The following is a 13,815-nucleotide window of genomic DNA, read 5'->3' as shown; positions in this document are numbered from 1 at the left end:
GTAGTAGCGGCGGCAGTACCAACAATAGTAGTAGCAGCAACAGTAGGAGCAATAGAAGTAGTAGATTTCATTTAACATTTTCTACTCACAGGTAATTCAAATTTGAAATTCAGAGTATGTCAAAAATGGTCGCCAGATATTGCCTGGAGTTTTATTTCAAGGACAGGGTTTCTCCTGCTCTAAATTTACGACACTAAATCCACAGCGTTCTTTATTCAAACGATGAGAATGCTGGATCTGGAAATTCTACAGCATTCTTAGCCACGATGGCGGACCGCCAGTGTCTCTATCTAGTCTCGTAGGACTTTCCCGATGTAAAGACAGGTGAGAAGATGGCAGAGTGGATCCCTGACAGCGATATATTGGATGACAGTCAGTTCATTGATGATGAGTTGATGACGGAGGAATGTTGTAACGCAGGCCTGTACAAACAGCGCTCAACAAGCGCGCGCGCTCCTTCGTAGCGGGAGAGCCGTGTTTACCGCTCGCCGAAACGGAGAGGAAGATACGTCAGAATGACATAGACTTGCTTCAGGTAGAGGAGAGGGAAACGACCAGTCAGTTATCTAGTGGAGTGCAGTGTGTAGGCCTATTCTCAGTAACTGTTTCACGTTGCTTACCTATTGCTACAGTACAGCATGGAGGAATCTAAAAGAAGGAACATAACATTTAACATTTAACGATTTACAGCTCGAACTTATTGATCTTCAATGTGACCTAAGAGCTAAAGATCGTTTGAATAATACTACTAGCCTGGTTGAGTATTACAAGACGCAATATTAGCAATAATATCCACGACTACACAGGCTGGCTGTGAAAATGATTGCTATGTTCGCCTCAACGTTTATATTTGTGAGCAACTGTTTTCTATAATCAACTTTAATAAAGGCAGACATCGAACATCTGTAACTGATGTTTCATTACGATCAGTAGACTACTGTTCCTTTCAGCTGCCAACAGCATAAAACCTCATTTTGATGTACTGATAAATAAAAATATAACAATATGATATTGTACATTTAAGTAGCTATAAAATTTCTATTATTTCTGTAAAATAAATATTTATTTATCAATTAATAATGATCCAAGATAGTTTTGCAAACAATAAACAGGAATTCATTTCATAAGCACTGGTAATAGCACTTCCTTTTGTGTATATTTTGTACGAGATCACCCCTTCTTTCAGTCTACCCTTACACAGAGCGCAGCTAATATCTGCATTCCGCTCATGAGCTGTGAGCCGGCTCGGAGAGCGCAAACCTTGTGCAGGCCTGTTGTAAAGTGACATAAACTTTACAACAAGTTTAACAAAATGGAAAAGGAAATGAAACTTCACTCACCTTCTAACATATCCTGAAACTCCATACAAACTCGAGGCACCCCATGGAGAATTCACGGGACCTCCAAAGCTATTGGGGTAATAGGTGGGCGCACCTCCCTGGCTGTAGTATAACTGTGCTCCGTCCCTCTCGTAGTTGGTTAGTCTTGTGTGCTGCCCTCTACATGGACAGTTCACTGATAGCTGCATGTAGTTAGGACCGAGACGGTAACGTTGACTATCACCATATGCGAACATGCGGCCCTGAAATATGCCACGAAATGTTAAGGCGAGGTGCTACTGAAATTTTAATTTTCCACAATTTCGGTCCAATCCATTTGAAATTTTGTACATAGCTACTGTGTTATTTAACTAAGCTACTGTATTTTTTTATTTTTGGCGTCAACAGTTTGCATGTAATAAAATAATTAATATACAGTAAAGGTTGGTAATATTGTGATATGAGTAATATTGTGATCTTTTTGAGAATTTATTACAATTTTACTGAGCGAGAGGAAGATCGGTTTTTTGCGTCAACGTATTAAGAGAATCTTCGTGGACAAGTTGCTGCACAAAACCGGTCCTTCTCTCGCTCAGTAAAATTGTAATAAATTCTCAAAAATAACTATCACAATATTATTCGTATCACAATTTTATCAAACTTTACTCTAATTAGGTATTCATTAGTGAAGATACATTTTTTATTAAATGAAGATAATAATTAACTAAAATTATTTTCTTAAAGCCAATTAGTCATATTATGGGATCTAGTAATACATTTTCTCTAATGTTTATACTTAACTTACTTATTTAAAAAAGGCTTTTAAGGAACCTGAAGGTTCATTGCCGCCCTCACATAAGCCCGCTATCGGTCCCTATCCTGTGCAAGATTAATCCAGACTCTATCATCATATCCCACCTCCCTCAAATCCATTTTTATATTACCCTCCCATCTACGTCCCGGCCTCCCCAAAGGTCTTTTTCCCTCCGGTCTCCCAACTAAAACTCTATATGCATTTCTGGATTCGCCCATACGTGCTACATGCCCTGCCCATCTCAAACGTCTGGATTTAATGTTCCTAATTATGTCAGATGAAGAATACAATGCGTGCAGTTCTGCGTTGTGTAACTTTCTCCATTCTCCTGTAACTTCATCCCGCTTAGCCTCAAATATTTTCCTAAGCACCTTATTCTCAAACACCCTTAACCTATGTTCCCCTCTCAGAGTGAGAGTCCAATTCGTCCCGATCATTTCTATTTGGAATGTTTATACTTAAAGAGAAATAAATTTAATAACTTTGAAAAATTAAAAATTGCCGGGAAACATTTCGATATTTAACATATTAAATTCAATATCGCTGTTGTCTTTCAAAATATCACAAATACCATGCTTAGGTCCTTAGAGGCATCTTTGCTGATCATGTCTAGAAATTTTCATAAAATGTGGTGAATTCTATGAAGAATGCCATGAACGCTTATACCGAGAAATTAAAAAAAAAAAAAAAAAAAAAAAGTAGTTCCGAGCTAGCTGATGTTAAATGTTTTAATCACATGTACCTCAGAAACTACCAACGCTATTAAAATTTCCTTTAAGACTATGTATCAGTGGACCATCTTTCATTTGTGTATACAATTTTGAGTCTATAGATGCAATCACTCAAAGGGAATATATTTTAAAACACTGTTATGTGCAGCAAAATATAGTTAAGACTGCAATTTAGTTCACTAGATGCTTGAAAAAATTACAGAATGAAAATAAATTCTTAGAAAAAAATGTCTAATCTGTTAAAATTTTCCTGATTCATATCTACATCCCTCCTGACTCCTGAAAGCACCCTCTGCCCTGAGTTATTCACTTTACTGTTGTTAGAACTGTGTTCTTACTTCTAGCCTGACTTACTACCTAACGTATATTGTACACTACTCCTAAACTAATACACTACGCGTAACATATAACCTACACGGTATACTTTTTATACGAATAGATAAACTTTTAAATAACTAGAATTACGGGAAAACAATTATAAACTACAGAAAATAAATACCAATAAACACACGTTCACAAAAACCAGAGGATATGCAGTGTAGTAGCAAATGAGGCGTTCAGGGCAGAAGTAGTGTAAGTCAATTTTGACTTACACCACTTTTGCTCTGAACTGCTGAAATAAATAATATACAAAATACAATTCCTACTTTCTCTTTGTTTTTTTTTCTCTCTCTCTCAATCTCTCTGTCCTTCGTATATACATTTACAGGCAAAATACATAGGTTGCATAAAAAGTAACGGCAACACTGCTGTCACGTGACGATGGTGCGTTCGAGAGTTGCCAGCTGTATGGAGATGAACAAGGACTGTTAGATGAGTTAGTGTAGCCAGCGGCGACAGTACTCTGTCAATCTACTGCAGTGTGTAGAACGTTGACTTTCATAGGGATAGTGCGAGCACCCTAAGATCATGTTTACAAAACTAGAGCAACGTTCCTGGATCAAAATTGAAGTGGCACGAGGTCGTAGTGCACAAGAATGTTTTCAGGGACTGCGTGAAGCATGTGGCGATGCAGCGTTGCCATATCGCACAGTGGCACGATGGGTTAAAGCGTTTCGGGAAGGCCTTGTTGGAAGTGCTGTGAAGGTGATGTTCATTGTGGCGTATGACATTGATGGGGTAATACTGCACCACGCTGTACCTCCAAGGCAGACGGTAAAAGCGGACTACTACTGCAGGTTCCTGCAGCACCACCTTCGTCCAGCCCTCAGGAGAAAACGACGACACTTGGGGGTACAGAACCCCTCATTCTTCATGATAATGCAAGGAGTCATACCGCTGCTGCTGTCAAGGACCTCTTGCGTCACTGGCAATGGGAGATTCTGGAACATCCTCCGTACTCACTCGATATGATCCATGCGATTACGATCTTTTCACCAAAGTGAAAGAACCACTGCGAGGGACCCGGTATAATACCAGAGATGTACTTATCCGTGCTTTAGGACGGTCAATACGGAACATCAACAAATATGGACGCGCTGATGGTTTACGACGCCTTCCAAACATTTGGGAAAAGGTAATAAATAAGGGGGGGGCGACTATATAGAAGGTACGTAAATGTTGTACCCCTGTGAATAAAGCCATGTCAGAAATATCGAACTGTTGCCATTACTTTTTATCCAACCCAAGTATATATTCATGTCATTTAAATTTGTATAATATCGACCGAATCATTAGCCTAGTTTATATGAGCAGTTCAGAGCAAAAGTGGTGTAAGTCAAAATTGACTTACACAACTTCTGCTTTGAACGGCTCAAATAATGCAGTGACGCGTGGAGTCAGATGGAAAAGGAAACATATCTGTGGGGAACTTCTGCAATATCTTATTCATAATTAGTTTTATACGTTCTTTAGTGAGCGAACTTGTGTCGAACCTATCAGCGTTGGTCATGATCGTGTTTGTTATCGTCGTCGTTACGATCGTGATCTTTGCTATAGTAGTGATCGTGATCGTCGCCGTCGGTCATGATTGTGATCGTTGTCGTCGTCCCCCGTGGTTGTCTCCATCGTGGTCATGATCGCCGTCGTTCCAGTCGTTTTGATCATAAACGCAGCCATCCTTATTGTCGTCACGTCATTGTGATCGTGATAGTCGACGTCAACATGATCACGATCATCGATTTCGTCATCGTGATCATTTCCGTCCTTCTGATGGTGATCACCGCCGTCCTCGTGATCGTGACCATGACCATAGTTGTGATCGCGGTCATCGTCATATTCGTGACCAATGACTGTCCATTGTGATCGTGAGAAAATAAAAAAATGATACAGCATATGTTCAGCAGGACTGTCGTAATACGAAAACAAAATGTGTGACATAATATTACGTAGGTTAGCCAGCAGCTATACACAGAAGATATAAAATGTGTGTAGTTAATGTGCTCAATGCACGTTTCCTACTAATCTTCATAGATTACACAATGGACATTCAATTAGGTATGTAGTAAGTAGGGCTAGGATTTTGATGACCTATAAATCATGAAAAAATGTCCTAAAACAATATATTTGTGACCTAAAAATCTTTCAAAAAAGCCCTTAAGGGGAGAGGATGGTATTTTTTGGTGAAAAATGAGTAGGCCTAAATGAAAAAAAATCTTTAAAATACTCTGTGATATGTGTGGAATGCATAGCATAATATTTTGTGGATATTTGTGTCCTTATCAGATGTTGAGACGCCATTTTGAAACTTTCTGCGTTATGGATTTTTAAACCACTCGCCTACTTTTATTGTTGTTTCCGGTAAATTGAATTAAAAAAAAAATTATTTAAAATACTCTTTGATATGTGTGGAATGCATTGCATAACGTTTCGTGTGTATTTGTGCCCTTATCGGATGTTGAGACGCCATTTTTAAACTTCTTGCGTTATGGGTTTTTAAATCACACGCCCCCTTTTATCGATTTACGGTAACTTCATTTTTTGCTACATTGCCAGATAAAAATTGATATAATTTCTGCACTATTGAGGATACATGCATGAAACTTAGAACAAACATTTTTTTGACTATTAGAAAACTTTTCTCCGTAACAGAATTTTGTTAATTGATTTCATTTTTAAAAACGCGTCCGTTTGTTTGCAAGAAAGGAAATCAGAAAAGTGTTATTAAATTTGAATTGTTTATTTTACAAACGTAGGGACAAATATCAAAATTCTGTTACAGACAGTTTGTAGGATATGCTTTTGCAAGTACATTGCAAAAAACTGGATGAATCTACCTTTAAAAATGGTTTAGATATATCGGTTTTAGTAAAATCCTGCATTGGGTATATTTTTTTTTTTTCAAATTTAGGCCCACAAATAATTTTTTTTTTCAAAATATTTATTTTTGGTTGAGTTGCTATAGCAATGAGCTCTCTACATACAAAAAATTAATATTTTACACCAAATAGGAAAAAAGTTTTAAAAAATACCATCCTCTCCCCTTAAAAATGCCCTAAAAATTGATCTTACATAATTGGCTTAGTAGGAAAAGAGGTTTTGTACTACTTAATATTTAGACTAGTAATTACATTAAATTTTACATAATTTTTTCTAAGTAGTACACTTAAATATTTTACCTGATGTAGTTCCCATGTATGATCGTGCACCTCTGCGTCGGCATGTGGACGTGAGGTCAGCAGTCAGCTGGTCGGTCTTGGCCCTTCATGGGCTGTAGCGCCATGGATTTACTTTACTTTTAGTTTCCATGTAGTCCACCACAAGGCCACTCTTATCCGGAATTAGCAGGTATAGAGGAGTCTATATTGAAGGGGTGGTTGGACTGATCCATTACATGGGATGTACTACGTTAAGATGGCAATATTTGTGTAGAGAAACGTTTAAAATACTATACAAAATAATGGGTATTAATGGACAAAATATGTAAAGAAAATATCAAAGGAAATAAACATTATTTTACATTAATAATGGGGATTTATGGCCAAAATTAAATGAAAATGCCTAAAGAATGATCAAATAAAACAAATAATGCTCTTATGAGTTGAAACAGGCAAAAAATAAAAAAAAAATGCCTTAAGAAATATGTCTTAAAACACTCAGTTTATCACATAACATATAAATACTAAAGCAGCAATGTTTCTGGCTTACTAGAGAAAAGATGCAATTTCATCAAAATCCTAGCCCTAATAATAAGTAATAACTAACCATGACAATTGGGATAGTTTTGGAAGTGTACCGGTAATTGAAGTTTTTAAAGAAATTTGTCGCCAATAAGCATTACCGATTCCTGAAAACATGTGTGAATCAATTTTATTGTTGCTTGATTTTCAAGCATGATCACTTGTGACTGTGCGATTAAGCAATCCGTAATCACGTGTCCCGCAGCTTGGAAGGAATGCCAAAATTTAAGTCATACGCTGATTTTTTAACGTAATAACAACTAAGATACCCCCCTCTCACAAGTTTTATAGCATATAAGTTAATACTCGTGCACAATATTGATAATTTTCAACCAATTCTTACTATGTTAAAACAGCACATGAGCTCACAAAGTGATATATGGCTTCCCAGTGATTCACTTAAACAGAATGCGCACGCGTAAGCCTATTCGGAACTCTTGATCGTCTGTAATGTTCGATCTACTCTTGCTTATCGAATGTTTCTTGTAGTTTGTATGAATAGAAAAACTTAAGACAGCAAACTTTCCTATTTATTTATATTTCACACTTACTTGCAACATCTTGTCAGGACTAGGTTCGATGCCTGGAACCATATGCGCTGGATTGAATGCAGCTTGCTCTATATCAGCGAAGAAGTTTTTAGGGTTCTGGTTCAACACAAATCTGCCAACTTTTATCAACGGGTAGTAATTTTCTGGCCACAGCTGCGGAATTAAAACGTAAAGAAATCATAATGATTTTAAATTATTTTATTTCAATAAAAGTGTCTAATATAAGTACTATAACTCTTATTTCAATTAATTGCTCTCATAAGCGAAGAGTCAGACATCGAAGGGAATTCTACAATTTCCTATGAGTAGAGGATTCACTTTAGGGATCCATGTAGAGCGGATGGGACAAATAAAATAACGATGTATAAACGATGGAATTAGAATTGGAAGATGAAAATAATTGTGAAGTATGTTTGTGAAGAGGTGACTGTTGAAGAGAAGAGGAAGTGTATTAGTGAAGGGAAGAGGAAGTATGTTAGTAAAGAAAAGTGGAAGTTTGTTGAAGAAAAGAGGAACTATGTTGGTAAAGAGAAGGGAAGTGTGTTGGTAAACAGAAGAGAAAGTTTGCTGATAAAGAGAATGGACTGTTGAAGAGAAGAGAAAGTGTGTTGGTGAAGATATGAGGAAGTATCTTGGTGAACAGATGAGGCAGTGTGTTGGTGAAGAGATGAGGAAGTGTGTAGGTGAAGAGATGAGGAAGTATCTTGGTGAAGAGATGAGGAAGTGTGTATGTGAAGAGACGAGGAAGTGTGTAGGTGAAGAGATGAGGCAGTGTGTTGGTGAAGAGATGAGGAAGTATCTTGGTGAAGAGATGAGGAAGTGTGTAGGTGAAGAGATGAGGAAGTATCTTGGTGAAGAGATAAGGCAGTGTGTTGGTGAAGAGATGAGGAAGTATCTTGGTGAAGAGATGAGGAAGTGTGTATGTGAAGAGACGAGGACATGAGTAGGTGAAGAGATGAGGCAGTGTGTTGGTGAAGAGATGAGGAAGTATCTTGGTGAAGAGATGAGGAAGTGTGTAGGTGAAGAGATGAGGAAGTATCTTGGTGAAGAGATGAGGCAGTGTGTTGGTGAAGAGATGAGGAAGTATCTTGGTGAAGAGATGAGGAAGTGTGTAGGTGAAGAGATGAGGAAGTATCTTGGTGAAGAGATGAGGCAGTGTGTTGGTGAAGAGATGAGGAAGTATCTTGATGAAGAGATGAGGAAGTGCGTAGGTGAAGAGATGAGGAAGTATCTTGGTGAAGAGATGAGGAAGTGTGTATGTGAAGAGACGAGGAAGTGTGTAGGTGAAGAGATGAGGCAGTGTTGGTGAAGAGATGAGGAAGTATCTTGGTGAAGAGATGAGGCAGTGTGTTGGTGAAGAGATGAGGAAGTGTGTAGGTGAAGAGATGAGGAAGTATCTTGGTGAAGAGATGAGGCAGTGTGTTGGTGAAGAGATGAGGAAGTATCTTGGTGAAGAGATGAGGAAGTGTGTAGGTGAAGAGATGAGGAAGTGTGTAGGTGAAGAGATGAGGCAGTGTGTTGGTGAAGAGATGAGGAAGTTTCTTGGTGAAGAGATGAGGAAGTGTGTAGGTGAAGAGATGAGGAAGTGTGTAGGTGAAGAGATGAGGCAGTGTGTTGGTGAAGAGATGAGGAAGTATCTTGGTGAAGAGATGAGGAAGTGTGTTGGTGAAGAGATGAGGAAGTATCTTGGTGAAGAGAAGGGGAAGTGTGTTGGTGAAGAGATGAGGAAGTATCTTGGTGAAGAGAAAGGGAAGTGTGTTGGTGAAGAGATGAGGAAGTATCTTGGTGAAGAGATGAGGCAGTGTGTTGGTGAAGAGATGAGGAAGTATCTTGGTGAAGAGATGAGGAAGTGTGTTGGTGAAGAGATGAGGAAGTATCTTGGTGAAGAGAAGGGGAAGTGTGTTGGTGAAGAGATGAGGAAGTATCTTGGTGAAGAGAAGGGGAAGTGTGTTGGTGAAGAGATGAGGAAGTATCTTGGTGAAGAGAGGGGGAAGTGTGTTGGTGAAGAGATGAGGAAGTATCTTGGTGAAGAGATGAGGAAGTGTGTTGGTGAAGAGATGAGGAAGTATCTTGGTGAAGAGAAGGGGAAGTGTGTTGGTGAAGAGATGAGGAAGTATCTTGGTGAAGAGAGGGGGAAGTGTGTTGGTGAAGAGATGAGGAAGTATCTTGGTGAAGAGATGAGGCAGTGTGTTGGTGAAAAGATGAGGAAGTATCTTGGTGAAGAGATGAGGAAGTGTGTTGGTGAAGAGATGGAGAAGTATCTTGGTGAAGAGATGAGGAAGTGTGTTGGTGAAGAGATGAGGAAGTATCTTGGTGAAGAGATGAGGAAGTGTGTTGGTGAAGAGATGAGGAAGTATCTTGGTGAAGAGATGAGGAAGTGTCTTGGTGAAGAGAAGGGGAAGTGTGTTGGTGAAGAGATGAGGAGGTATCTTGATGAAGAGATGAGTAAGTTTGTTGCTGAAGGGAAAAGGAAGTGTGTTGGTGATGAGAAGAGGAAGTATGTCGTCGAAGAGGGGGGAAATAAGTTTGTGGAGAGAAGGGGAATTGTGTTGGTGAAGAGGAGAGGAAATAAGTTGGTGAAGAGAAAGAGAACTCTGTTTGTGAATAGAAGAGGAAGTTTGTTGCGGAAGAAAGTATGTTGGTGAAGGGAAGAGGAAGTGTGTTGGTCAAGAGGAAAGGAATTATGTTGGTGAAAAGAAGGGGAAACTTGTTTGCGAAGAATAGGGTAAGTATGTTGGTGAAGAGAAGGGAAACACAGAATTTTATTTAGAAGTAAGTAATACAATCTTAATATTACTCGATTTAGTTAACAAAATACCACAGGCGTGAAATACGAAGTAAATAAACTGTTGACATGTATTACTGCTAATTCTGGTTGTCCTCCAGATGACGTTAGCAGCAGACGACATAGTCCAGAGCAGTGTTTCTCAAACTTTTTTGAAGTGGGGACCACTTTTTAAAGTTAGAACAGTTCCGCAGACCACCTTACTCTTGTTCCCTTCGAAAGCAAATTTATCATTTTCGTAGCATATTTAATACCAGTATACCTATATTTTAAAATCGAATTAAGGTTCGGTATTTTGTCCTCTGTTATGAATTCGAGTGGTCCCTGGCTGGGTTACAGGCTCGGCGCCAGATGTGCAGGGAAACGATATCGAGAAACATCACGTGTATAGTGCTTTAAATCCCTCCTTTGTTGCTGAGAGTAGATAGGGTAGGATAATATATTTCATAAAATGTCAGTACTGGGAGAAAAAGTGAAATTCGATTGTCGTGTGTAATTTCCAAACTCTGAGATTTTAAGCTATAGTGTGATACAAAGTTCGTTTGAATTTTATTTTTTCTTCAGTCTTTTTTGAAGCACCACAAGGACAGACCTCGAGGACTACAGGTGGTTCGCGGACCATAGTTTGAGAAACGCTGGTCTAGAGGTATTGACTGTACTAGACAGTAGAACATAGTTGCACCCACGAATGAATCGAAATGATGATATGGTTTTAAGAGAGCACGAACGACTGAACCATACCTCCCCCCTTCCTGTACTTCAGACCGCAAGTTCAGTATCTTCTTTGTCGATCTCTATGATGTCATATCAGAAATTATAGTAGGCTTAAACATATCAACTATGTATTAAAATTATCAATTACAAACAGCAAAAATCTGAAACTTACCTTTGTGACATCAAAGGGATTAAACTTAGATCTTTTAGCTTGTTCAATTGTCATAACTTGTATATTGAACGACCAAAAGGGATAATTTCCTCTTGCGATAGCGTTGTACAGGTCGCGAGTGTTGTAATCAGGGTCTGTTCCTCTTAGCTTGGAAGCAGTCTCAGAAGATAAATACCTGCTTTTACCATAAGGCTGAAATAGTAGGAACTGTCATAGTAATAATAATCACAATAACAGTGAAATAATAATATTAATACATTATATATAGTTTGAGAAATTAAGAGTTAATTATTACCTCTAAAACTTTTTCACGTGAAAAATATAGGGAGACTAAGAAATTTAGCTACAATTTCTTAACAATGGGAAGAGTCCAAACTCGTTCCCGCCCATTTTCCCGAATCCATTCCCAAATATTCAGCTTCCTGAAAAATTGTTTTCCTGAAAGCCTGTTTCTCGAATCTATGTTCCCGAATGCAATTTCCCGAATTTCATTCCATATTCATTTTCCAGAATATACCTAAATATTCCCGAAAAAGGTAACGCATTCGCCAAGAATGACATTTTTCCAAATTATTATTATTATTATTATTATTATTATTATTATTATTATTATTATTATTATTATTATTATTATATCAGCTCGAGGTGGAGAGAAACTCCTGTTTGGTGGTTATGTTTATTTGAAGAGGAGGAACGGTGCAGGAGATTAAATTTACAGGGATTTAAACTAATAATGTACGTTCCAAACAATTGTCTCCACGAGCAATAACGTCTGGACCCCGTCATAATGTGACAATGTTGCAAGGACCTGCTGAATCTCATCATACACACGCTCCTAATATAGAGAAAGCCCTGGAGAAGTTTGTGACAACGCAATATTGAAACTGAACCCCATATGCTTCAGGCACTAGGTTTGCACCCATTTACTCCCTATACTTTATTATTTCGCTGTTACATAGGCCTACATCTCTGGCATACTAGCACGTGGCGGAAGGCAGGCTGATCCCCCACAATACGAGACGCACTGGAATCTACAATGTATATCTTGTATGACTTGACCAGCAACTAGCTCCTGATTGGCTACCGCTTCCACCAACCAGAATGCGCCTGGCAGTCGGGACTAGGAACTATCTCCTGACTGGCCCGCAGCGGGAAGCCTACTATTGCATATATACCGGCTAGACATGGTCCCACATCCTGTCTAAGGTTTTTCCGTGGTTTTCCTAAGGCGCTAAGACAAATGTCGGGATGAGCCCTAAAAGAAATGGGCCACGGACCTGCACTCATATCCCCATGAATCCCCCTAATTACTCTAAATTAATTAATAATTAAATCTCTCCCCTCTCTTCGTAATTGAGTCACCATAAAGCCAAATGGCTGGTCTCTAAATTGAGACGATTCAACAAGGCTCATGACAACAATCACCTCCAAATTGGCTAGTCTCTTATATGAGACAACTCATCCTGCCTAAGGTATTCCGTGGTTTTCCTAAGGCGTAAGACAAATGTCGGGATGAGCCCTATAAGAAATGGGCCACGGACCTATATGCCCTTCCCCATATATATTCCCCTTTTCTTGTAAACGACATATGCCCTAGTTCAGAACCTATAAATTGTCTATTAAATGTACGAGGTCACTCAATTAGTCGCAATTTGAAAGGACAGGGACCTCTCAAATTGCAGATTTAGATTTCACGGTGCTTCTTCTGACGGCCTTCACTTGCCCTGTCATCGAACAACAGATGACAGAGTCTTCTCGACTCCACTTACACTGAGAAATGGCTAAGCCCCTTTCAATGTGCAAGATAACACCTTCCATCCTAACGGCAAACACCAGCCATCTCCTCCTCGCCCCGTCCCGTGATCCCTTGATCATATTTCAGTCCCCCTCGCGTATGTGGTACCTAAGAGATTACGTCCATTTTCGGTTACCCCCTTCAAAATTTTCTAGAGCTCCTTCAGTGGTGCAGCGTAACCCGGAGTGAGACTAGTGGCCAACAGGCTTGGAGCTCACATATTTAGTTTCGAACAGCCCCCAACCCCTTGCAAGGACGCGTTATGCGTACCTTAAAATTTTTCCTCCAATTATCCCCTTTCGATTTTTCTATTTTCGTCCCACATCACTTCATTCCCTGAAGAAGATGGCAGAGCTAGCCGTCGAAAGCTTGGAAGCAAATCTCCAACTCACCTGGCTGAGAACCCGAGAAGAGTTATTCTTCAACGAACATCTTACAAGCAATCTGTCGGAAGGCATCACAATCGCCTGCAAGTAGTGTCCGGAAAACACCATCAACTTCTACACCGCACTGACTTAATTTGAAAAACAAGAGAGCGACACTCACACCATGTTTACAGAATCCGGAATGGGAAAACGCGTGTGAGTACAGCCGAAGAGAAATTGGTTACAGTTTCAAAGATGAATTAGACTTAAAGATCAGGACTAAAATGTCAGTAATAGACGTCTTGACTATCTGAGGACACTAGGTTGTAATTTCCCTTTATAAAATCTGAATACAACATACTCAACACCAGAATGTACGCAAGAGGTTGAACTGAAAAAAATGACATATTTACATTTCAGTATTTTTTATCCATAATTGTTATACAGCTCT

At 39.1% G+C, this 13,815-nt stretch overlaps 1 protein-coding gene across 1 annotated transcript in view; it reads right to left on the bottom strand.

Annotated features, from left to right (window-relative positions):
- LOC138704583 (uncharacterized) overlaps positions 1–13,815 on the bottom strand; it is a 321,702-nt gene that overhangs the window by 13,771 nt on the left and 294,116 nt on the right. The window contains exons 13-15 of the mRNA XM_069832631.1: positions 11,205–11,396; positions 7,534–7,686; positions 1,341–1,582 (exon numbers count right to left, since the gene is read on the bottom strand). Coding sequence (XP_069688732.1) covers positions 1,341–1,582; positions 7,534–7,686; positions 11,205–11,396 — 587 coding nt within the window. The remainder of the gene's footprint in view (positions 1–1,340; positions 1,583–7,533; positions 7,687–11,204; positions 11,397–13,815) is intronic.

Source organism: Periplaneta americana, chromosome 8, assembly GCF_040183065.1.
Source record: "Periplaneta americana isolate PAMFEO1 chromosome 8, P.americana_PAMFEO1_priV1, whole genome shotgun sequence".
Classification (NCBI taxonomy): Eukaryota; Metazoa; Arthropoda; class Insecta; order Blattodea; family Blattidae; genus Periplaneta; species Periplaneta americana.
This window is presented reverse-complemented; position numbering and strand designations above follow the sequence as displayed.